This window comes from Syngnathus acus, chromosome 21 (genome assembly GCF_901709675.1).
Source record: "Syngnathus acus chromosome 21, fSynAcu1.2, whole genome shotgun sequence".
NCBI lineage: Eukaryota > Metazoa > Chordata > Actinopteri > Syngnathiformes > Syngnathidae > Syngnathus > Syngnathus acus.
In genome coordinates, this window is record NC_051105.1 from 4970275 (window position 1) to 4996905 (window position 26631).

The 26631-nt window shown below is 41.8% G+C and overlaps 1 protein-coding gene across 1 annotated transcript in view; it reads right to left on the reverse strand.

Moving 5' to 3' along the window:
• Positions 1–26631, reverse strand: part of vwa8 (von Willebrand factor A domain containing 8) — a 33562-nt gene that overhangs the window by 5829 nt on the left and 1102 nt on the right. Inside the window, exons 4-39 of the mRNA XM_037239486.1 lie at positions 26085–26195; positions 21838–22005; positions 21316–21480; positions 21189–21238; positions 20632–20740; positions 20457–20561; positions 20214–20342; positions 19702–19836; positions 19550–19627; positions 19183–19343; positions 18997–19110; positions 18393–18582; positions 18162–18239; positions 17970–18085; positions 17787–17884; positions 17594–17700; positions 17105–17176; positions 16468–16544; positions 15052–15127; positions 14823–14958; positions 14602–14721; positions 14313–14518; positions 12907–13058; positions 11453–11561; positions 11186–11324; positions 10285–10472; positions 8691–8810; positions 8523–8587; positions 8307–8432; positions 8009–8124; positions 7367–7518; positions 7083–7287; positions 6914–6995; positions 6154–6358; positions 2541–2649; positions 2241–2397 (exon numbers count right to left, since the gene is read on the reverse strand). Of these exons, the coding sequence (XP_037095381.1) occupies positions 2241–2397; positions 2541–2649; positions 6154–6358; positions 6914–6995; positions 7083–7287; positions 7367–7518; positions 8009–8124; positions 8307–8432; positions 8523–8587; positions 8691–8810; positions 10285–10472; positions 11186–11324; positions 11453–11561; positions 12907–13058; positions 14313–14518; positions 14602–14721; positions 14823–14958; positions 15052–15127; positions 16468–16544; positions 17105–17176; positions 17594–17700; positions 17787–17884; positions 17970–18085; positions 18162–18239; positions 18393–18582; positions 18997–19110; positions 19183–19343; positions 19550–19627; positions 19702–19836; positions 20214–20342; positions 20457–20561; positions 20632–20740; positions 21189–21238; positions 21316–21480; positions 21838–22005; positions 26085–26195 (4526 nt within the window). The remainder of the gene's footprint in view (positions 1–2240; positions 2398–2540; positions 2650–6153; positions 6359–6913; positions 6996–7082; positions 7288–7366; positions 7519–8008; positions 8125–8306; positions 8433–8522; positions 8588–8690; positions 8811–10284; positions 10473–11185; positions 11325–11452; positions 11562–12906; positions 13059–14312; positions 14519–14601; positions 14722–14822; positions 14959–15051; positions 15128–16467; positions 16545–17104; positions 17177–17593; positions 17701–17786; positions 17885–17969; positions 18086–18161; positions 18240–18392; positions 18583–18996; positions 19111–19182; positions 19344–19549; positions 19628–19701; positions 19837–20213; positions 20343–20456; positions 20562–20631; positions 20741–21188; positions 21239–21315; positions 21481–21837; positions 22006–26084; positions 26196–26631) is intronic.

A 26631-nucleotide genomic window follows, 5' to 3' on the forward strand; every position in this document is an offset into this window, starting at 1 on the left:
AGATATAACGGAAACCAGCAAGATTATTGGCTATCATCACAAGATGGAGAAATGACTGATTTGAATTATTTCCCATGGGAAAAATTTATTTCTACAAATCTCAGATCTGATTTTACCATTGTACCGTAAAGCCACAAACACGGGAAACCCCCTTTGTGGAATCACTCAGTGCTTAATAACAGAGCGGATGTTGAATCTCTTATGAGCTAATGTGTCTGGACGGAAGCTCGCAACTATGATGGCACTTGTTTACGAGTCATCCCACACGGTTTGAGAGTAGCAACTGTTGCCCTCCCACATCCCATTGAGCCCACAAAGAGAGAAGCATGGCACCGCCGCTTCCTCCACACATTCCTCTGGTATGTGAGTGTGTGTGTGTGTGTGTGCGTGTATACCGCGGCTGGTGCTATTTCTTCCACATTCCTCGGATTATATTTAACACGGCAAAGAAGGCAAGTAAATGCCAAGTTCCGCTCAAAGGGGAGAAATTATATATATATAGTATATATATATAAAAAAACAACCACAAAAATTAGGTGGAGTTACCGACACTAAATACCAAAACAATCTATTTTTCAAGGAGGCGAGAATTGTTGCATTTATTCTCCGTGGAGAGGTCAAATTCAGGCCAAGTTCAAGTTTCCTTTCATTACAGAGTAGCTGTATACAAAATTAATGTGTCGTTAATATAGAATGTTCTTTAAGAGTAACTTTATTAGTGCAATCTGAATCTGGTCATGCCGCAAGGACTATTTTACAGAGAAAGGTAAAAAAAAAAGTCAGCAACCACTTGTCAGACTCGACTGATCACAAATTTATATTTAAGGTGCCACCTTTTTGTGTGGCTGTAGTTGCTGCTGTTTTGCTTAGCAAATGGGTGCTGTAGTTAAAAAATGAATGTCCATTTGTGAATGGGACCTCTCCAGGATATAAACATTGCTGAGCACAATATTGCAGAGCAGCATCGACTGAAACATTTATTTTCTTGCCCTTTCCGTATAACGTAAGATCATCTGTCTACATGGAATTTATTTGCAACGTGCAGTAAGTCTCGTCTGAGTTTACCTGCCGGGGTGGGTGTTGCTGTTTTGATTATCGTTGACCGTGAAATGTTTGAACAATGATGTAATGATCTGAGGTATCGGAATTACTCTACAACTATAGTTTCATCCAGAGAAACAATCTCTTGTAGGGTTTCTTTACTACTGGTATGCCATGGAACCTTTTCACTGTTGCTGCAGGTTCATGTAAATCAATTTGAATTTGATCCTGTATGCAAAAGTCGAAAAAAGCCGTCGGAAAAAAAAAAAACCTTACATTTTGGTGCCCTTCCAATTTTCTTTTCAAATAAAAACATGGTCCGTTAATGCTGATGGGAGCAGATTGTCTTAATTTGAAAAGGGAATGACAGATGAGATTTGGCAGGCATGTCGACACAGCCGCTAAAGCGAAGGCGTGTGTGTGTTTGCGTGTGTGTGTGTGTGTGTGTGTGTGTGTGTGTGTGCGCTCTGTCATTTCAGCATACCGAAGCCTGTTTTTGCCTGTGTGCCTTAGCGACTGGAGGCAGTTTAAAATGAGCGGATCATAGCTTGGTTGATGTTTAACCTGAAGCTGAGTAAACAATGAATGAATGAATGTATGAATGAATGGATAGGAAATCAAATTTTTCATTCGCTGTATTTGCTGAGGGAACAATTATTAGAGCATGCAGTGACACGATTTTTCCAGAAAGATGGAGAGGATGTGGGAAAGAAGATGGGGAAATGGAGAAAACAGAGAGAAACAGAAGAGGATCATCACAGAAGGAGCTCATGAAGGCAATCACTGTGCGTCATGATAATCAGGGGGAGGACAGGGGCTGGGAGGGTGGTTAAGTGGGTGAGGGGGTAAAAGAGAGTAAAAGAGAACAAAACTGAGAGAACAGAGACGGCCTTCATGGTTGAGCCGCTGAAAAGGGTGTCCTCTCGGCTGCCTGCTCACGTGCACGCACACGGGGGAAGGTGGCATTTCACCCATTCGCGGGAGATTAAGGAGCACCTTATTTATCGTATTCGCAAATTCGACACATATTCTTCCATATTCATCTTTTAAATTACGGCGAGGTCATCGTGCAAGGCAAGCAAGCGACAGATCAATCGATGATGCCGATTAAATTCAGCGCGATGTTGCACACCAATCGAGTGCACAGAGCAGGTTTTGTTGTTATTTCTAGGATATTACAAATATACAAAGTGCCCCACCTGTCTTTGAAAGCTTTTTCCGCCATTTCTCGAGCAGCTCTGCGGACTTCTTCTGGGACGGCATCCTTCTCTGCCTGGGAAACCTGGAACACCTTGTGTCCCGCATCTAAGCGATATGGGCCCCCTTTGCCACCCAGCCCCGCAGTGTCTCGACCTCCTGCAGGGAAACATCACAAAAGAGCAGGACGTCTGCCTCACAGTTGCAGAAGTTTGCATTGTCTACCTGTACTTCCATGGCTTTTCTCACGGCTGCCAATCACACTCCGACAAGATGTGTGCGTGTGTGCCTCGGTTAGTCACCTGTGCCACCTGCCCACTGGTTTCCGCCCACATGGGGTGCATTGTTAGCGTCCACCTTGCCGTGTTTTGGGGCAGACACATCCAAGCCACTGTCCCTTTGAACAGTAATCTGAAGGGGGAAAAAAAAAAAGCTAAATCACAAATTCAGTTTTTAAAAAGACTAGGAATTAGAGTTGTAAATGACCACAATGCCTCCAATAAGTTCAACATAAAACTATTTTTTACACTAAGATAGAGTTATTGAGAATTAGTCCTATAAATATTTTTTAGAATTGCTTATGGATGTTACAACATGGTAACTAACAAAGCACTATTTTGTCTAAACAAAACTCCCCTAAATCAACATGTCATAGTTCCTTGACACCAAGATGCCACAGGTTGGCACCTGAGAAGAAAAGCAGCAAATTTTTATTAAGATAATCTGCAAACAGGTGAATTTGCAAATGCTGAACTGTAGTACACATATTTCTGCACCAGACTTTCACTTTTACAGAGAGCTAACTAAAGGTGAACTATAGGCACAACTGAAGCTCTTTTTCACAGAGGCCCACTCTTAATGCAATAAATTAACTGACTTATGCAAGTGTCAGGTGTTCAACTTCACACCCCCACTATTGCGGAATTTCCTTACACACAGATACCATGTGAGTTACTATCTCGACTGTTTTTGCTGGTCTGGTCACGATACGCGACTTATCATGACATAGCAGCAACTTACTATCTGTTTCAAAATGCCGCGGCTTTAACGAAAACCTCGTGAGACGCGGTATCTGTATCAGTAGAGCTTGCTATATTTAGCACAGATTAGTGCGGCCGGTCGGTATTTATCAAAATGAGATTATACAGAGGAGATTATATGAACAGGTTTGTCTTGATGACCTTTATTTCTCGTTGTAACGATCACACTTTTGAATACTAATTGGCAGCCATGCAGTCGACCTCACAAATGTATTTCCTACTTCGTAGAGACTGTGATTTATATTTGGAACGGTAAGGTGTATGTCTTCCAAAAGATGTTTTATTGTGTAGATTATGGGCTGTTTTATGAAATTTCTTGCTGATTTGACCACAATACACAGAGAAGGCAGGTAGCGTCGTGAAAGAAAAAAAAAAAAAGACGACAAAGATAAATACATTTTTCCAGACAAATTTGGTTAGTTTCTAAATTGCGCAATATCAGCTTGAAGCGCATAACAGCATAAACGTGGAACATGTGTTCTATTTTATTTTTTTTATCTTCTTTTTATGTGTGATAATACCACAAAAGGGTACCCAGTGATGCAAAATTAATTTACCGTAAATTTCGGACTATATGAGGACTTTCTTCGCAAATTTTGAACCCGGAAATTACGAGTTTTAGCTGGTCCAGTTTATAGTCCGGTGCGGTTTATAGTCCTAAAATTACGGTAAACAGAACATTTGTTGAAAGTGAGAGTGACCCCCCTCTCCCCATTTCAAAAATGATTGCTGCTTCACCATATTCTGTGCACAGTGGGATGTTCCCTCCCCTCTCAGCAGGTGTCATAGACGTGCCTCATCTCCATCATATGATCTGTCTGCCGCCATGTCCATGGACAGACAGTATGTGAGTGATGCATGAACATGAGCTTTGCTGCACACATGCCTGCCTCGATACACAGCAATGCTTGGAAGTAGGCTTGACATTGTGGTTATGATCACCTGACATACACGCGCAGTCGCACGCACATGAGCATTTCCCGGCCAGATCATCAGACATGCCTCAAACCACCTGCCCTATCTGTCAAGAGTCAAATCAGGTTCATTCATTTGAGGGGGTCCCTGCTTCTTAATTTAAGAATGGGGCGTCAATGGGCTTATGGGATCGGGGTGACTAATGCTATACTTAGGGGTTTAGGGAAAGCGTGCGTCATTGGAACAGTTATGCCACACCGTGGCACGCGAGGAGTCACATGAGATTTGTTTTCCGTAACTATTCGTGAAAAAGGCACAAAGATTGGATTTGCATACCAGCAAATGAATGGCACGCATCATACGACCATAAAATCAATAAAATAAAAATCTCATACTTTTTTAGAAAAGCTGGTCAGCTCGTTAATTTATAATAAGGCGAGAAATAATAAATTCATAAGGATATCAATCATAAATTCATGATATGGGTTGGGTACAAAAATATTCATCAGAAGGATATTACATTTTGTAAGGGTTATATTGTATATATGCAAATTATGTCATGTAATCACTTGTTTTATGATTTACAGTATGCCACAATGCATCTTAAATGAGATTAGTTTTACCCTAGTTATGCCCTGTAAACTTCTATATGCTCCTCTAAATTTGATGCCCTCTTCATTCTTCCTTAAAAAAGTTAAGAGTGCATACAATGTTGTTACATTTTCAACTTTTCCTTTTTTTCCCCAACAGTCTTTATAGAGCTAATACAGTTTTAATGATGACGGAAACACAGTATGGCCATGAAATTAATTGTTTCTTTACCATAATTTTACTCGGGGGTGGGGTGGGGGGGGTAATGGATTGCTGAAGATTGCAATGTTTTTGCAGTCTGGTTCTGAATGTGTTAAAGCTTGTCTCCAAAAAAATCAAACATTTTTCCAAGCAGAGTGTAGATGTAGTCTGGTATTGAGGTGAGGGATGTAAACAGTGTGGTGAGAAGTATATAGAGAGTCTATGTTAGTCACATACAGTAGAGCCAATGTTGTTTGTCCGGAGCCAACAACAAGCACAGCGACTGTCTTGTCTGCACTTGACGTGGTGTGCCCACATTAAAGAAGCGACCACCATCTTTTTTTTTTTTTTGCACGTACTACATTTAGTTTACTGCGATGGCACTTTGTTATTCTTAAGGTACTTGACTTAGTTCTTGTTGATGTCTTGTTTTGATTTCGACATCAACTTGTGCAGACGCCTGACTTTTGTTATTCTTCAGGCACGCTGACTTATTTGAATTTCTAGAGCATCCATTGATTCGACTTTATATATTAAAGTTGTGTTTATTAACTTTTCTAATTGCTAAAGGATTTTTTGGGGGGAATCAAATGTTTTTCTTTAGGCTCTGTATGCCCAAAGCAATCATGCTGATCTGTGGTCAGCTGTTCAGACAGTGTTGCATGTGGAAGTCGACATTATCTGAAGAATGTGTCTGTCTGTGCTCTGAAATGTGGGCGCCTACACAATGCCGCCTCAGTCTACAGATCAATATAGCAAGGGTCATGGCCTGTTGCATCATCACCACAAAGCCCTCCCATTCATTCACACTAGCTAATAGATGTTGGGAGGCAGGAAACAATCCAAATCTGGAACGCTTGGTGGATATATTCTGCCTGAGAATCTTTTCTCAGAACTAAATATAGCGAGCTCTTTTGCAAAATCGCACTGCCACCTGGTGGTATTAAGTGACAATGACAAATATGACCGTAATACCCAGTGGTTGGGAGAATGAGTCGCCAACAATTGTAACCGAATACTCTTTGTTTATATGATTTGAGTTGGAAAAAAAAAGAAACAAAGGCTTGGAATATTTCAATACAACACTGAAATAAAATACTGAACTGTTGACCAAACTACGCCCCTTAACTCAAAAACTCGTCAATTCGTCTATGACCATAGTATTTACCTGCAACGGCCTGCCGTCCTCAGAGCCAATCATATTCCTCCACTCCATCAGCGATCTCTGCAGCGTGTCCAATCCCGTTTCCCAGAGTCGCACGTAACCGCCCATGTCCACCGTGACCACGCCGCCTGTGCTGAGCGGCGCCATCAGGATATCAGTCTCTGACATCTTGGACAGCCAACCAGTGTAGGGAGACACGGACATTGATCTGCCAACCACGACAGTGCAGAGCGTTTGGGATTTGGTCATACTTTATATAATCTGCACTAAGTACTGTACTCGGGGATAGTGATGCACTGATACAAGTTTTGCAGACCGAGTATGAACACATAACATCTTGCAATTGTAATAGAGTCAATCATCAATATGGTTCAAAAACACAAAATACAATTTCTTCTTTGACACAAGTCTCTTTAACACAAAACCTAGATTAGAATCCAAATGACATGCTACAAAATGTTGAACACTTGGACATTCATTCGAAAATGTGGAGAGCGTCAAATTAAGTCGGTTACAATGCATTTTAGGCTAATCCGGAAATTTTACCTGAAAGTAGAATATCATTACAATTGTATTGTTTGATTGTGATTGTTCTATTTGTTCAACATGATACTTTGTAATGTCAAACTGTTCATTCTTTTGCTATTAAAATCTACCAAATAACAAACAGCCTTATATATTGAGCTAATTTATTAGCACAACTAGAATCTCCATTTCTGTCTACAAGGTAGTGACAGAACATTCAACAATGTGTCTTACTTACCTCGGGACAGGAATATATTTAAGTTTTTTAGAGTTAAGATCAGTCACTTCCAGGTAGGCTGCTGTCATCGGAGGGGTGACATCTAAGGGCAAAACAGTAAGTCGCTGCATTAAGTTACGTTTGTGAGTGTCAGACACCCACGTGCAAAACCAGTGTGAACTCTAACAACCTTTTGGGTAGATCTCCTTCAGGGGCACCTTACTCGGTGGAAGAGCCCGGACCACCTGATTGGCTGACAGCAGACTCACGCAATTGTTCTGTTTGGGTGCAGTGGTCCGCAGGCCACCTCGGAGGAACATGTGTGCGCCACCGTTGCTGCTGTTCATCTCTGATAGATCGACTGCCCTCTTAAAGCTGTACACCTCATTGGGAGACTGGGCCAGACATGAACCATCAGACTAAAAGATGTCTTACCATATTACATTTGATCATTTTCATGTGATTAATGGTCACCATGAGGTCCGGGAAGCCCACAATGATGCGCGCGAAGGTGCTTGTGTCAGCCATGACGCGATTCGGGGAGACAATCTTTTGGCTGAGGGCAGAACTGAGATTCTCGTTGGGAAGCTGATCACATGACAGCATCTGGGGTACGGACGCGTTATCTGACAAAGGAAAAAATTGGACTTAGAAGTGAAGAATGCCTCTTTGCATTGCAGTTATTTCTTTTGATAACTGCTTCGCATCTGTGTGGCATGAACTTTCATTTTCTTATTTATCAATAAATAAATTATTATTATTCTTTTTTAAAAAAAGCATAATTTGTGACAATTACCTGCACACCACTTGCAAGGCAGGCCTATCAATCCAAATGAGGATCCATCTTAAATTGAGCATCTAACATTACAATGACTCATCATGACCATCTTACAATGAATGTTGGCTGTTTGACATTTTGTTCCCAGTAACAGCGACACAAATCCTCGACATTAGTGTTGCGGACAGATGAGCTAAGAGGTCTTGTCAATGCTGTTCAAATCTATGAGTCTGTCTGGCTGCTGTTATTGAGAACGGCCTTGACAACACATCTGCGCAAAATGGGACGAAACACAAAAGAATCTGAGCTTCTTTGATTTCATTACAGCGGATCAGTACCTGCGCTGGTGGCTACGCCGTGGCCTGAGCTGACGGCGTCCTCGCTGATGCTGTGCAGCTGACACACGCCTGAGTCCTCTGCCCCCATGTGCATGGGCTTGGTCAGCAGGAACTTCCTGTTGAAGGTTGTTTGCAGAGGAAGACAAGACATGGTATAATGTGAGTTTTATATAATGGGATATGATAAGTGGTTTGGAAAATGAATGATTGACGAATGAATGTTCTATATTCACCTACAATAGGTAAAAAAATAGGGTTGGGGCCTGGTGTGAGTCGATGAGTGTGTGAGTATACGCACTTGTCAGTGTTGCTCTCCAACAGCAGCCAGCGGTCCTCTGCCACTAGGAAGACAGACTTGAGGTTGATGGGCAGGGAGATGGTGTGAACCTGGCCCTCCAGCACATCTAGCACCTCCAGCTGGTTGCTATATTAGCAAACAAACACCTATCTCAGCATCTCCAAAAATACAATCTAGCAGAGTAAAATGTATTGCAAAAGGAATCCATCATCTAACCCGTCTGTCTTGTAGAAGAGCAACCAGTTCTTGTGGGCAAAGTCACGGCACATTTTATATTCTCCCTACAAAACAAATATTTCAGCACCTTCAGACATTGAGTACACACTGGCGATAGACTCTTTAGATATATGTGCATGACAGAGGAGGATGAAGATTCGCCCTGACCTGTGGTTCTTTACTGCTCCACCAATTAGAAGCTCTGCTGGGAGGCAGCTCGCTGTCCGGTGATAACATGAGTCTCCGTACTGCGCCTGTGGCCATGTCCACATGGAGCACTGTGTTACTCTGATTGACAAGAGGGAAAACATTTAGATTTCCTGTCACTCCAGAAAGCATATTTAAATGCAATGTAAATCGTATCCAATATTATTCCAGTTTTTCATAGGTGAAAAAAGCGAGTGAAAGGGGTAAAATACATACATGCATGGTTTTATAAGTGAATTCCAAAATCAGCACACACGCATGGGAGAAAGAAGGAAGGAGAAGAAAAAATACACAAATGCGCTTTGTCATTTGTGCAACCTATAGGAGGCGCTCTATAACTGAAAATTAATACAGCTTGGAAGGTGCGGTGTCTTCATTGAGTTTCATCTAGTCAGTGGCCTCTTATGAAAGCCATCGTGTCCCGTTTCCAGACTCAAAACTAACCCAGATATCTAACCCAGACTCTCGACAAAGCGGTCCAAACTGAATGCTCATAACTCAACAGGCACAACTTGGAATGTAGTACAGTAATTCTTTTAACCATAATGCTAAATTGTCATTAGCTTGTTTACGAAATTCGAACTTTATGACACAAATGTGCTTCGCTACTACGTGCCGTGCTACCAGAGATACAATTAGTTACTCGTCAGCAGTCATCGGCATCTCCAAGACCATAAGTTTTCGATCTGAAGGGCTGTGACCAGTGACTGAACTTTATTTTGTCTGGACCTCCTCAGCTCTGGACCGACGTGCTATGATACATCACGGTGGTATTTTTAGAATACCCCCTCACCCCCATTTGCCTAATAAGCAGCAGCTGTAGAAACGCTGTAGATGGACAAAAAACTTACATGCACACACTCAACGAGATCTTATCCCAAATGATGGCTTACTATTTTAAGAAACTTGACAAACACAGATTCTTGTCCAGTTCATAATGGTCAGAATGAGGACATGTCATGTTCATCCTCCTGTCTCTGGAGGATTCCCAGTTGGGAAATAAGAGTTTCCCAACTAGTCTGAGTTCGTAGTAAAGCCTTTCTAAGTGAAGGTTACCAGGACACTTCTAATAGTAGGTATTCAGCTAACACCTATAACGATTGACTGAACTTCCTCAATGAAACCACAAATCCAATTTGGGTTAGCTGAGACTAAACGCTATTAGACTAAAGACTACATCACAGGACTTTACGAAGATTAGGTTAGGTAAACTATCGTCTCACACCTCCTGACTGTACATTTAAAGAGAAGATAGAATTTTTAATCACAGTCTAGTACCAGGCTGAGATTTTTGAAGACTACACCTTGAGTCTTCAGGCATTTTTTTCACATTGCAAATGTTCCCATCATACTCCTGTTTCCTTTTTCTTGGAGCTCTTCTTTTGGCTATCGGCAACACAAACTTGTGATATTGTCAAAAACGTTTGATATCGATGTAAGGCTAAGACTAAGAAAAGACGGATCTAAAACAGCTGAGCTCGCCAAAAATATCAAAACCGTCAAATGAAGACGAGATTTTCATTGGCACAGTTTTGTTTGGTTTTTGAAAGCCAACCTGTTGCTCGTGAAGCACCACCTGCCCATCTAACGGACTTCCCAAGGGGGCCACGGTAACAAAGGGCTGCCAGACACCACTGATGGTCTTGGGGAAGATGTCGTAAAGTTCCACGCACTGGATGGCCTCTCCACGCTCCTTCATGGAATAAAGTGTCACCGGGTTACATGCGGCCACGTAGATAGTGTCTGCAAAGCAAACAGCATCAAAGGTTATGAATCAGCTCCTGTGCGTTGACTCAATCGAGTTACAGAAAGGCGAAGGGGCTTTTTCATGTTTTCTTCTCAATTTTAGGGAAAAATACGGCTCATTGACAAAGCAATTATGCTGTGACGCCTGCTTGTAGTGATTTCAGCTTTCTTTCCGAGAAATAATGTCACATCCCTTGATTTTGGCACAGCAGATGTCTAAAAATAGCCACAAGGAAGTCAGACCGAGGCATGAATCAGTTTGGCAATCAACCACAACTCATGGAATGGAGCCAGAGTCTGTCCCAGCTTAGTTATTAAATAGAGTCTAACTATCATTTTGGGGGAGAAATGTTTTCCACAACTTTAAGGAATACTCGCGGCTCTTAAATCCAGAATACATAATACTAGAGATTGACAATGAGAGAATATTCCTTGATTAACAATTGGAAAATGAATAATTCTAGTCTAAAGGCTGCTGTAGAATAGTGAAATTTTGCAATTATTACAACTTAATTCCCGGTTGAATTTCATTAGCAAGTTGAGCCAATAAAGTAGTCGGGCCTGAATTAATAGTGTCCACTGCTCAGTGGCGTCACATTACTTTAGTGAGACATAAAACAACAAAAAACATTGTAAAAAAAAGTAAAGCCAGTTAAATGTAAATTCCTTGATGAAACAAAAAAATACAAAAAACAAAATCAAAGCATTACCATCTTTGGTGGTGACATCGCAAATAATGTTGACTTCATTCATGGGAATCTGCCAGTGGGCTTTTTCCTCGCTGAAACTTAACGCACGGCTCTCCTGCCTGTCGCATGGATAGGCCTGAATACGCAGGTAGACCGGGCCCTGGCAAAATGAGACAACCACTTTAGCTTTATACCAGAAAATGTTAATCGTTTGTATACAAACAGGAGGGTATTCTGGTGTGTGGTATTAAATAATCACCTAAATCTCATTATCTGCTGATTTCTTACCTTGATGTCAATGCGATGCGTCTCAGAAGGACACAGCAGTTTGCGTCGGGCATTGCCTTGTTGATTTATCGTCCAGAATCCTGTCATCTTGGCTTCTGGCAGGGGCAACCTGGAGTAAAAGTTCAAATTGTGATCTGAACAATTTGGTGTTGTGTGAGTCAAATAGCAGGTAGATGAAGGTAATAGTCAACGGTTTAGAGTTTGCATGTTCCCCCTGTGCCTGTGTGGATTTTCCCCGGGTACTCCATTTCCTCCCACATTCCAAAAGCATGCATGGTAAGCAGAGTGACCGCCCCAAATTGTCCGTAGGTGTGATTGTGAATGTTTTTTTTATGTGTGCCATGCAATTGGCTTAGGACCAGTTCAGGGTGTCCCCCGCCTACCGAAATTGAAGCGTAAAGTTTGGGTACTCATTTAATCTAGTTGCCAAAAGCAACACACCGACTTGAGTTCAATCAAGTTAATTTTTTTTTTACATGCATTTCCGGTTGTATTCTTATGAAGGGACTTGTATCAATCGTAGATGCTTATTGATAAAATGACAAATCAAATTGTGTCCTTGTTAATACATCACATAACTGATGAAGGAAAATACTTGTTTCTGCCCCATTTATTTTATTTTCTTGTTTAAATAAAATGCAATTAGTTCCAAATAAAACCACAGTACACTGGAGAAACAAATATTTTCCTTTATTTAAAAGTCATAATTTCACATTTGTTGTCAATGTCTTGTTAAATAATGCGAGGATTGAGGTATTATCTCAAGAGTGTGATTGATGCAGAAACTTCATTGAAGCCTCATATATGTTTAGTGCCATTTGAAAACAGCAAAAACAGAGTTTAAGCCATACCAAATAAAAACTTCATGAAAAATGTATTATAAATACATCTTGTACAATACATTGTAAATGTCATCAAGTTTTACTGCAGAAGGTGATACATTTCTACAGTTGGGTTGAAATAAATAACCACGCAGCGTATTCTTTACTCACGTGTTGTTGTTTTTATCTACAATCCAATCTATACACACCAAACGATAGCGGTTGCGACAAATTAGTCGACTTAGTGATTTTACTAGTCCACCATGATGATTAGCGTATTGAACAAAATTATTCAGTTGCCTTAACAGAATTTTTTTTTTTTTTTTCTGAATGTGAAGTAAGGAAATATGATTAAAAAGGCAGAATTTTGAACATCTTTTTAGACTGCGCTATCAAAGTGGAAGGACAATAAATAGGAAATTCTTCCACCGCACGTCAAGAGATCGGTGATGATTTGCATCTATCCGTCGATTCATTTTCGAGACCGCTTATTCTCATTTGGGTCGCAAGTGTGTTGGAGAAACGCTGTAAATTCCCACCATGTAATATTTGTTATTGCAGTGGTAGAATGGCACTACGAGCATGCAAGTGTAAATAGTGTCATGAACAGCGAGCGCATTCCCGATGCCTTACTCCTTGGCCAGCTGAACCGCGTTGGGCTTGGCTCCAATGGGGATGCCGTGCTTGTGCAGTGCCTCGATCAGGACGTCGCGTGTGTCTTTGTTATATGAGTCGAAGTCAAAGACATTCCGCACCACGTTAGCCAGACCCTCACTGGGGAATTTCTGTTGGACAAACACATATGACTATCACAAATTCTGTCTTGACAAGTTGGGCTGCACTTTGTATTGTGAAAGGTGTTTCGAATATTTTGAAGGAAACCACTTGGGAGCATAAGATTGCAAAACATCGACAAGATTGCACGTACTCAAATTGTGTTCGTCTTCGATTTCGAGCTTTGGTATGTGCTGCTGTTTAGTCCCCCCCCCCCCCCCCCCAATTTAACGACGACATTGTCTAAAATAGATTGGGGAGTCATGTTCGCAAACCAGAGCAATTTTCTTTCATTAAAACTAAACCAGTGCGACAACTCTGCTTCTGGCGTGGCAATAATTGGACCGTAGCTCACATCTCTAAGTATTTATTTACAATACTGGGCCTAGACATAGTGGATGCTCAATCAATAATACCTGAAAGCAAAGAAGCAATGCGCACATTGACTCGGGGGCAGTCGACATAGATGTCAAACAATGAAGTGCTAATTAAAGAGCATCAAATTATTGTGAGTCTGATGCCACACAAGGCCAGTGGGGAAATCTTTTCCACTGAATTATTGATCCCACTGGCTCTTCTGGTACTTTCTGTGGTCTCTCAAGCTGAAATAATGTGCATTATTTACACCTCCTGACAAGCTGATGGAGAGAAAATAAGCATTTCTAGACTCTGTTCAGACTGTCCTCACATAACAGTGTCTAAAGCTGCACTTTTGTGAGCGAATGTTCTATCATGCTGAAGGCGGGGGTGTATCTGTACAACATAATAAAATTGCTCTAAAAAGCAACATTACTTGATGACTTACATTTTAGGAAATGTCTAAATTTGAGGCATACATTTTTGCGAATTAATCACCATAATGACTGACGTACATAAAGACAGACAGTATGTTAATTATTAATATTATTATTCATTTGAAGGCATTTATGTTGCAGTTAGCAAAGGCAAAAAGCATGCTAAACTTCAGCTAATCAATACTGAGGGGACTGAAGCATTCATAAAAAGAAAAACCCATACAGAAAAACACCATACAATATATGCATGCTGGTTTAAGCTAGTTTTTCCAGGCAATGCTTTGCAAACTTTTTCCTCAGGGTAAAATATTTTGCAAATAAAAGAACCGTCTTTAATTCTACAAAACAATTATGTCAGAGATGACTATTCATTACCATGCATGGTTGTAGCAGCTCACAAACAAAGCAATAAGGTCACATAAATCTTTACAAATGATGGAAGGGGAAAATGTTTTTGGGGGATCTTCCTACCTGGAGATGCTTGACAATGTTGACCACCTCGCGTGTAGAGTAGGGGTAGGCAATTGTGCCCTGGTCAGCCATGGATCGGAGCTCTCCGAAGGCAGCGACTAGCTTCTCCAGAGTCGTATCTGGAACATCGGGGCCGTACTGCTTCAACATAGCCAGCTCAGCCCTGGGTTTGGGGTTGTCGACGGCATGGCAGCTGAAAATGTCGCCTATAAAAAATTTGAATGTATATTGTACTGTGGAATCCCCAAAGAAATAGATCAGCGTGGAATGGCAATGCACTCGTGTCTACCAAGAGCTCCAAAAAAGTCGTTGCCCAGGAATGGAAAGCCCGGTCGGTTAGCCAGCACCATCATTCTGAAGTCTGGGTGCATGGCGATGGTGTTTGCTCTGCCCTTGGCTTCAAGTGGATCTAAGGAGATCGATCACTCAGTGAACCGGTAGCAAACAACACAAACATTCATGTCACTGGGTCAAGAGTGCACCCCAGCTTGTGACGTGTCGAATGTATACCCGAGATAATTCTGCGTCCGTCAGCCAGAATCATCTCTCCGCTCTCCACCAGGGTTTTGAGGATGCAGGTCACGTTCGTGGGAGCTTTGTCGGCCTCGTCGATCACCAAAACGTGCCCCATCTTCACGGCCTTGACCTGCGCGCCCATGTTAGAGCCACTTAAGCATTCCAGAAATTCAACGGTACATAAGACATATCAGACTGGAAAAATAAGTCCTCGGGAACAGACCAGCGGCGAGTCCTCATATGTGATGATACCATCTCGGACTGAAGGCTGCAGTGTCAGTGTCTGCACCGTCGTATCCCTGCAGTAAGCATATGTATCACACAATATAATATAACACATCCAGAATACTTATTTGAAGAAGTGGACGTTTTGAATCCAAACAGAACTTGTTGGCTGTCGTGACATGATTAGGTAACGGGGATTTTGAGTGAGAGTCTGAGTTTACTGTTCTTACTGTCTCGATTTTTTTGTCAATGAAATTTCCCCCTATGACGCAATTTTTGACCAGTGCATATTATGCTCCTGAATAAAAAATACAGTACCTCAATTTATATTCTTAATAGTTTTGTTTTGTCTAAAAATGAGTATTACATTCCGTTCATTCTCAACTTTTTTTTCCCTCTAGCTCATTAAGTTGGCCACTACTGCATTTGATTCCATCAGGTCAGGAAGCTAAAAATATTACATCAAATTACAACCCGACCACCTTAATTCCCAATGGACATTCCAAAATGAAGTTTGCCCGCCTCTTTCTCTTCTAGCTGACCCGGAGGCTGTCCTACTTTCCTTCTTGGATGGTTCTTACATTTTCTGAGCCACATCTCTGAAGAGATTCAGTCTCCCAAAAGCACGCACGCACACACGCTCGCACACACACGCGCACAATAAATATACAGTACACACTATACACCCATACTCACGCACAGATTTTTGTATTCCCAATGTCCAAAGGCAAACACACACACACACAAACACACACATCCTCTTACCCCTGCTGCTTTGATCTAATATTAGCTTCTACAGTGAGTTTGACTAACCGGGTCATCATGTCCATCCACTAAGTTGTCCGTTTTGACTTTCACAAAATGTTGACCTCTGCTGCATAGAGAAACTAACAACAAATGAGAAATCAGCAAATCCATCAATCCCATTGATGTTCATTTAAATTCAAATGAGACGTTTCATCAATTCCTGTATTGCAACACGTGCTCGACTGCATGAACTGATTATGCCGAATCAAATGGAACTGGGGTACTGGACTAATCAGATTCTTGTGAAATTGTTCACGTTTCGAAATCCTCGCGTCAGCCAATTACGAGTCGTGGTCCTTAAAGAGAAGTTAATCTATTGCTCATCATGGTAACTTATTCTCCCAGGAAAAATGTTGACTTTCCTGCTGACGGAACACATGGCATTTCTGCAGCCACCAGAGAGGCAGTCCTTGATGGCCAGGCAGCTTTATTGCCCCGAGCCAATGGCTGGCTACTGCAGCGGGGGACTTTTCGCTTGCGTCATTAAAACATCTTGTTTCCGCTGTGGCATTTTGGTGGTAAAAGTGGGGAACGTTTTCTTTCAGTCAGGTGGCATCCCAGTTGCATATGGATAGTTGTGATGCCAGTTGACCTTGTTCCTACTGACCTGTGCAATTGTAGGTATTCTCTGGGTCGGTTCAGAAGGTGCAGGAACCGGTCCACTATTTTGTTTTTACCTACACCCTAAGAAAGAAAAGGGACAACAAAAATATGTATTTTTTTTTTAGTAACAAGGACATTTTAGTCTATTCTATTCCATGCAATGCAAAAAAAAAATGCAGGCATCCCTCTGATTTGATGGTAACAGATTGTGACGGGGGCTCCTCTCCTCTCTGGGAGTCCCACTGTCTTCCCACAGTGACCTGCCTGTCAGAAGTCTTGCGCGGCACTCTGACAGCCGCTAATGTCTAAGCTTGGGACACATTCACCCACTCGCTGCCGCATGTTATTATTGCGCTAACACAAGCCGCCGTATTTTGGCTGCCATGTCCTCTTCTTTCCTTTAACCCGGCCCACGAAAGCTAAACTGACAGAACAAAGTCTCCCAGAGGAAGTGCTCGCCGTTCAAGGTTTCCTTAAGGGTCAGAGGAGTTTTGCAAGTCTTCTGTCCATGCCAAACTGCCTCTCACATAACTGACAATCATTGTCACAAAGAATCTTCAGAAGTGGCTTCTCAATGTGAAGTTAATATTGAACATGTTATTTGATTAGCAACAATTGTCTTCATCAGTAACAAAGCTTACCTGGTTGCCGACCAAGAGGAGATGCTCTCCTAATAGAAAGTCTTTTAACATATCCTCCATCACCATGATGTGCTGCAGACACAGAACAGACTGTTAAATAAAATAAAATAAAAACTAGGACATTATAAATTCTTGCTACAAAAAAAATGAATATGGTGCTTTGCGATCTTTTTGTTCTCTTCTGAAAACAGGATGAAAGTAGGTCACTGATGAAAAGTAGGACATCCACTCCTGGCTCTCACACATGATGCCAACAACCACTCTCAATTCAATTCTCAACATGGCACCAAATTATGTGGAACGAGTACAGAGAGAGAGAACAAGTATTACTAAGAGGGGAAGCTAGGCCTAAGGACATATCAATACAGCTTGTTCCTTCGTGGAACTTTCACACCAATGATTTCAGTCCTTCAATTAGCCAAAAATTGCAATCAATGAATTAATAGCCAGGATTATCTATCAATGCTGGAGTGGTGACTGTGCAACTACCTGGGGATTATCATAGAAGAGCACATCTGGAACCTTCATCTTCTCATTGGGTTTGTATACAGGAGCAGAAACCTTGCCGATAGTGAGCGTACCATCTTTGACCATACCTGAAGGAAATAAAAAACAGAGCAATCAACTCAATGACATTTCAACAGCCTAGTATAACGTTTTGCATGTAAAAACTGCAACGCACAAGTAAAGTCCCGTGTGTGTTCAGATTCTGGAGTCTCTTGTATGGCGCAGTTGGCAAGGCTTTTCTGGAGAGAGCCGCGAGCCAAACTGGGAAGAAACCTGAAAACACAGAACTAAATTGGTCATCTGCATTTTAAAGGAGTTAAAGTGCACAAACGGGATGGTGCGTGAAACCTGAGCACACCTCGAGAGGCAAGCCTTGTTGACAGCGTGGGCGATGCTCTCCTCGGGGTAGCGAGAGATTCGGCGACAAATCCGCAGCAGCTGTCTGGTGGAGAGGGAGGAGGCCAGAGACTGTGCCTGGTGACATATGCAAATAAGTGACGCAGATCACATTGGCACACGCGAGCACACACACTCACACAAACACACTTACCGTGGGGTCATTTGTTTGTCGCAGAGTGTGCGTGAGGTGTAGGAGCTGTTCGGCAGCCTCCTTAGGAACATTAGGAGACTGCCAAGTGAAATGAAAACAAAAGGTCAAGGGAATGGGAGCTTTAATCAGCCGAAAAAAAATCGATAGTCGTTTCTAAAATAAGTGTAATAATCCCACGTACTTCCGAATCCAAATAATTCTTGCGGAGGACAACTGCTAAGTGTATCTCACCAGTCCCTGCAGGAGGTCGACCTCCTCGGCTCGGGCCAGCGGGCTGACGGTGTGGTACATGAACATGGTGAGCAACTCGGGCCCCAACCACTGCTGACCTTTGCTGCTACTGCTGCTTGCACCGGCGCCCACAAAAGGAGGCTCGGCCAAGGCAAGCACCCGGAACGACGGGTGGATGGCAAAGATTGACCTGGAAGGACAAATACCAATGACACTTTGGCTGCTGTGTTGAGGTAGAATGTGCGTGCGTGCATGTGTGCCACAGCCAATCAATGTCATGAAGAAGAGTATGGCTTTCGACAGTTGGCTGCATAAGCCTCTGATTCAAGAAGACAGAGAGGACCGTGACTGTAATCCCAGAGAGACACCCACATAGCACTGGACTATATTTACACTGGTGGGGGAGGAGCGTTATAAGCGGGCACTGAGCATCATCACGCTAGAGATGAATTTGAAGCGAACAGTTATTACTGGGCTTCCACCTGCGCTGCATCCAGAAATTTGCAAAAGAGCCTCTTGCTAATGTGTGCACTTTTTATTACTTCCATACATGCATACACGCAAATACTGTTGTTCTTAGTGACCCATCTGTGGATGCGTTTACCTCTCTTTAAGCTGCTCATCTGTAAAGTTTTGTTCTTCTTTTAGTGCTTGGTATCTGTCCCACCTCAGCAGCCTGGTGCCATCGTATAGATCCAACTCCCGGTCATGAAGTAACCTGCAGCACACGTCATTGATGAAGGTTTGCTCTCTCTGCAATACAGAAGTGAGTGATAAATGTTGGTCTTACCTCGACAGGACAGCCAGTGTGCCAAGGTTGACCCTGTGTATACCATCCAGTAGCAACAGCTTGCCCTCCATGGCAGCAGTGACCAGCGGAGACGGACGCCACGCCGTGTCACCGTTGGGGAGCGTGAACCTCTGCTGGAGGAGGTCTCTGGCCGTCATGTCCTGTTACATGCACAAAAACTAATTCTACAAGTGCTTCCGTCCCACTATGTAGTGCCTCCAAGTTTCGATATGTAAAATTGCGTATTGTCGTGCTTTTAGTGCGCCCTAGATTCCTCATCAGGACTGTGAATGCCTTTAAAGGATTTTGGGCAGTTCATCTCGCATACATGGCCCAACCCTTTTTCCCCACTGTTGTATTTTTTTACCTGATAGAGCATTACAGGCTCGATGCTATAACCCAGCATCTCGGCAAACTCTTTAGCAATCACTGACTTGCCACAACCCTGAAACACACACAAGAGCACATTGAGGCTTCTGTTGGGAATAAACCCCATTTTTGTTTGTGTGCGTGGAGTACCTTGGTTCCTATGAGACACATGTCCTTCACCATGTGCGACTGCACCATGTCAGCAATGAGCTGAGAGTGGCTGGGGGTGCTGATGAAGGCGGGGCTACTGTTGGGTGGTCGTGGCTCCTTGGTGCCAGCAGGGACCTGATTATTTATTTGATGAATTTGGACACAACAAATACAGAATATCGCTTTCATATTGTTTTACAACAGTGGCATAATATGAATACAAACGATATCCACTTTAATATAATTCATCATTAAGGTAAAAAATAAGTCATGATTAATGTCATCATTACGCAATTCAGTTCTACGTTACAAAGACAATAGGAAAATAATTGGGAAAAATTCAAATGAGCATTTGTAATGGCAGATTTTTGTGCGCGTCTGCAGAACATTTACATTTCAAATTTAACTACAACTGACAAGTGTGTGGCGATGGAGGCTCTCCTTTCCCAACAAAAACTGTACTATAAAATGACATTAAAAAGAGGACTGTAAAAAAAAATATATATATCAACCTGAATCGTAACATCTTTATCTGCAACGCGCAAGGTGACGTCTGCATAGTGCTCCATGCCTGCTGTTCTGGACGCACTGATAACCGTGCTGCTCGATGTCTTGCTGCGGCCATCCAGAAGCTCAAATTTCTGTGCAAAAGCCAGAAAATCCGCATGACTCGTGCAGGCGTCAGTCTGACAAACAAGCCGAAAACATTACATAGAGGGCATTGACAAAAAGATCGAAAGAGACGCATATCTTACACTGAGCACAGTCTCCACAGCGCTGTACCCCTCCTTGCCCAACATGCTATGGTAAGGATAAAGTCTCTGGACCAGCTGCTGCGATGACATCATGGGGAAAACGTTCTATACCAACAGAAGACAAACACTTTTCTCAGAGAGGTGGACAGCAGAGGTTTAATAAATAGGCCTTTACCAATAAATGAAGGCCATAAAGGAGGTTGTCCACGGGAAAGTCAGGAAGGCCAAGGTTAGATGATTCCTGGGAGCACAGTGTGGTGGCAAGTGATAGAAGCTGGGACACCCTGACACATACACAAAGTGAGAGAGTCGTGAGTACAGTTCAATAGCGTGTGTGTATGTGTGTGTGTCATATGTAGGAGCTTCATGGGACGTCTTGGCGGTTGAGCTTCTATGCGTCGCATAATGTGAAGCAAATCCGCTTATTTCGAGCCTTAGGTGGAGGTGATGAATTTTGTCCATTCATTGTTGATTAACTACATGTCTTGATTCCTTAAAGACAAAATCGAGTGTACCACTTGGCGGCAACCTACTGATTCCATTGCCATCCTTGGGCAGCCTTAATTCATAATAAATAAATAACACTGGAAATGAAACGACTAGAGAGAGACCAATCCCTCCCCAAAATAAAAATCCTCCGTAATCCTCGACTTTGTTAACAATTATGTTGAATTCCAGTGGAATGTGGTTTTAGATCAAACGACATTTTAAAGTGATTTTAAGAGCGTTCACCTCTCTGCCGCTATGTTTGGTCCTGCCGTGTACAACAGCTCCAACTGGTCCTGAAGACAAAGAAAGTTTTGTTATGGGTTCCATTTACCTTTGGTCTTAATTTAAAAATAAGAGTGCATGAACGTACCTTAAAAGGGAGATAGTAGATGTCTCTGGCCTGGAAGCGAGAGCGGAGGGGAGGATCCAGCGGGTTCCCTTTGTATTTGGGTACAGGTAGACCGAGGGCGATGACTCGAAAGTCCTCGCTAACGCGGACAATCTTCCAGTTGTCAAGCTCTTCTTTTGTGTGGTCCTACAGGTTGGGGAAACAATAGAACCTAAATGTGGTTAAAAAGTCAAAGGATGACAATTAGTTACTCAAGAAGACTGCGCAAGAGTGTTGCGGCTACACAACCAGGAAATAGAAGTGAGAAATTAGAAAAATAGAAAATTGCGATTAATTCCACCTAATTTTAAGAAAGAAAAACATGTAGATATTAAATTAAAGGTCATTTAAAAAAATTGTATGTCATTGTATTGGTATCAAACATTCCTAATATAAATAAAAGTTAATTAAGATTTTGTGAATTTATTTTAATTTTCTGTATCATAATGTATGACAACATAAGATACATAATATACAATGTTTTAAGTGTGCTGGTGTTCTGACCTGCAGCAGCTTGTCATAGCGCTCAGCTGCCATGAGGAAGCGTCCGTCCTCCAGCTGCATCTCTCTGTTCTCCAGCAGGTTGTTGAGGACAGGCAGAACATTCCTTTCAGCTTTCTCCAAACCTTCCAGAAGCAGAACTCGCCCTTGAGTGGCTGCCCTGACGGCGCACTAAGACGAAATGAATGAAGATGATGTCATTCCCTTTTGGTCACCAGGAATGTAGACAAACATCAAACCCGAATGTTTTACTGTGCTCTCAAACCCAAGTTGTTATTTCTAGAAGTGATATATTTTTTTGCCACCAAATGTAGGCTGTAGGGCAACTCTTTGTTTACATTGCGTGTGTGTGGGCACATTTTCAGCTGGAAAAAAAAAAACCAAAAGCGCCTCTTGACGTCAGCAGGCAGGAAATTTAAGCAGTCTGGGATCACCGCAGAGCCAGCGCGCATATAATTAGGTGTGCGTGTAATGCACATACGGAGCATTGTGCGGGAAGCTGAGCCATAAAAGCGACTATAGCGAGGCCAGGATGTTCTAAATTTAACTACGAGTCCATTTTCAGCACTGTAATGAGACCATTATTTGGTAATCTAAAATGACACATGACACGAGACTGGCTTTGAAACTAGTATAAAATTGGTGGGAACCTTTATCGGTCCAATACAGGAATGACTGCTAAGACCAATTCAAGATACTGTCCTGGAAAATCTTCAAGTGATTTGGGGTAGCCAAAGTAGTATATCCTTTGAGGGATGCTGCATTGAGAGGTTTTTGGGACTACAGAGACACTAGCAGATGGTCATCAATTGCTCCTTTAGGGATGTTTGATACCACTTTTTTTTTTTAGAGCGAGAACTCAATTCTTGAGGACTGACTGATACACCCGATACAAATACGAAGCACCGATACCAAACACGAGGACAGATACCAAAAACGATAAAGAAACACTATATATTGCAATCTAATGATTTTCGTAAAGGCAATTTTATATTTCATTTTTTTCATTTCTAGTTCCTGATCGTAAAACATTTACAAAAGGGCGGCTGATATGTCACAAGACCTGATACGATAAGGCTGGTATCAGTGTCGATACCGATACCTGGTATCGGCACTTGCCCATTCCGAGCTCTCTTAATACAATGCATCACCGAAACTCTTCTCTTCTATTTAATTTTGCTTTTATCGGAATAAACCTGTTTCTTATCTGCAGTACAAAAACCTTATCTAAGGGTATGATGATTTTCTTGGAAAGTCCAGAGAGTTTTAATTCCTTTCACAAGTAAAAAATACTATTCCATACTTTTATCAGCAGAAAGATACTTCTTTTAATTTGTAAGGTAAGGTTGAGGAAATGCAATTATTCCGCCTGATGCTAGTGAAACATATCCCCAGAAAAACTAAAATCCAAATGTTTATTTCGAATAAATTATGTTTCCATTCTATTTCCATTCCGTTTGTCTTTGAGACATCAGTCCTGGAACTTCTCAAACGCCTCGTACATGGACCTTTTAGTAGCCTCAGCCATTGGAACAGAACAATATTAAAATATATATAAATCCGTTTTATTATCTGTGAGAAAATTGTTATTGTAATGTCACTTAAACCAGGATGACATTTTATTTTTATGACACTTTTGTTCGTGTTGAGTGTGGCATTCGTTCAGAGTCACTTAACACTGGGTCAGCGTGGAGCGCAGAGGCTTATTGGAGGTTGCGTGGCTTACACTAACAACAGTCAAGCGTATCCAATAAATCCATATAAACACCCGGCCAGCCATTAACTTCAAGATGCCTTCCTTTCCAATGGAACCGGTAGTGGCGATGGCAAGCTTTTTATTACTGTAATTGAGTGCAGGGTGAATGCCCAACATAAGTGGCTGCTAAGTGGTGAGTAGTGAGTCCAAAAAAGAAAAACGATTCTATCCTTGCGGCTAATAACTACCAACTAGCGAGCTGGGGGTGCTGCTAGAAAAGAATGTACGAGCGGCAGCACAGGGATTGACCCATTCCGGGTGAATGTAGGACTTCCAAATGAGCACGGATCTCTGAGGACTAGATCTTCTAGTTGACATGAGTTCACATGCTACAATTCCTTTCTAAATTCCGCCGACATCTTAGAACATGTCCTGGAATGTGCACTTAACACACCCTCTGGTAAAACATCTCAACAATTCCTCACACGCATTTGATTTAATTCTGATCAACATACTCATGATGGGTGTGAAACTTCTTTGTAGCTTCAGAGACCAAAAATAATTATCATGGGCTGTTTCCCTGGCAACAAGCATAGACAGGCGGTTTCATCAGGAGGCAAACGTGGGAGGAAGGTGAAGATATTCGCGAGATTAACACGCCATTCTTCTGTTTTAATTATAAACCAACACGTGATATACACATCAGTGGGAAAAGGAGGGTGGAAACGGAGCCCCACTAATTTGGTTCACCGCCTGAAATGCAATTCGCTCCAAAACAAAGACTGCCTCAAACTCTGCATGCGCTTCTTCTTTTGACGATTCTGCCCCATATGACCAAAAAAAAGTCCAAAATTGAATGAGACTAGCACTGCTGTGACAAAACACAACAGCTAAGAGATGAGTGTTGTGGTAAAGCCAGGATTAAAAAACAAAATCTCATTCAAATGTTACATAGTCTCATTTTTTTGTCCTCTCAGAAAGCAGACTTGTACATTTTATTCAGAAAATGTACAGCTAACAAACGTGACACACTAGTTTGAAAATAAAGGTTCAGTAAACTTGATTGTGATTTTGCCCTTTTTGATAAATGAGTGTCTGTATTACTAACGCGTCAATTTAAACTCTTTTAAGCATTCAATATGACAACTTTACAAACTTTGCGTGTGTGTGTTAATAATACACACAGTGCATTAGTACAAGTCAATTTGATTTGGTTTTCTTTGAGGGAAGTTTTGGCCGCAGTAAATCACACCATTATGTGGTTGAATCAATAAAACTATGTTGTGAAATACACAAAAAACACGATAGACAAATCAATTCAGTGAATGTGAAACCATGCAGTTAGGAAGGGATCAGATTGTGAAAAGCATCCGATACAGAACAATTTTACTTCACTTTAGACTTTCCGCAGTGATCTTAAAGAGGAAGCCACTTTGGTTACAGTGGGTCTTGATGATGCTAAAAAGGGAGTTTTCACTTCAGATGAGTAATTGCTGATTATTGTTATCTTAAAATGAGGGACAAATAATATGTTGTGGAGGTGACAGCAATACATCACAAGCAGGAGAAAAAGATATTCAAAAATAAAAAACAAAACACTTGACTATTTTTATTGGGTCCAATGTTAAGGTTCAATACACCAGAACACATTATGCGGCTCCAAAGAGCTCAACAGGATTTAACCAACCAGGAAGGAAGTCAGAGAAGCATATCACTTAGTTGAGCAAAAGTCGATTCATGCGGTCTAACCACAGTATGCAACTTATTCTTGTCTCAAAGGCAGACACGTGATGGCAAGTTGTTGAACTGTCTATTGCATGTACTTTATCATTTTATGCACACTCTATGAGAAACTTGTCATTAAGTGCTTGTGGTCCAGAAAGTGAGCTGTATTTTCTCACGTTATTTGTGAGTAAATAGTGGACAGTTTGTAATTTCCTCCACGAGATTGGGAGGGCCTAGGGATATAGCGGGCTCTTCACATGGTAATTCAAGTAAATTAGTTCTGTCTGTTTGTCTTTTGCATCACTTCCGGCTGTGCAGCATTTTGCATCACTTCCCATTGCACAGTGTGATATAGAAGTTGACATGAATCTCACGCGCGACATGGTTTTGGAACAAGCCATCTTGGAAAACGGCACAAAAAATGACCTCTGATTATTTGTATTCATTTATTGTATTTTGCAGTTTCATTATTGTGTCTTGAATAGAAAGATACTGCAAGTAAGAAATTCACTGTTGTGACGCTGCATCATTCAAGAGCCCTTTTAGGTAGACTGTCGCTCGTGCGCTCAGTGTAAATACGGGCCAAACTTTATTTGCCAAAACAAGTCGAGTCAAGCGTCTTATGGCCCATTTGGGCATTTTGGCGCATGGAGTCACCTTGCTCACCAGTCACATTGGTAACAGAAAGTAGTCTGCTCTCAGCGTAAAAAACCAAGCGCATCATCATTTTCGAGCCTGGGAAATGGTTTAATTAGCCGTGTTTGTGAATTTAGTAGAGTCATTGGGTGTCACCATACTCACGACGGTAACAAAACTAGCATCTGCCTACCTGGTCAACGTAGAAGGCGGTTCCCGCTCGGATCTCTCTCCTTTGTTTCAAGTCGGTCTCTGTGGTGTCCCTGGACAGCGCGACATACTCCACTTCTCGTTTGGTCAACTCCTTTCAAGAACAGGGAAGGACGTTGGCTCAAATCGCATATGCAAAGGGAATATCGCTAATCAAGAAACGACAGTTGAATCTTTAGGAATGAAGACGATATACACTCCAATGCTGCTATCTAATTTGTTCATTTCCCAAAAAGAAATGATAGAAAACAAATACCGTGTTAACTTGAACAGGCAAAGTGTTCATACAAATGCAAGAGCCATCTAGATCTAGTGAAAATAAAAGCGTTAGAACAATTTTAACTTCACTGACAATAGTGTCAAAATTGGGAAATATTTTGTTCCAGTGTCAAACTAGCACCACTATCATGATCATGAACTCTTTATTATGCCTTGAGTGATGTGTCAAAATATCATAACACAGTGTGCAGTGTCCTAAACAACTAAAACTGCTTTTATTATCTTTATAGATGCTCATTCCTCACCTGCCA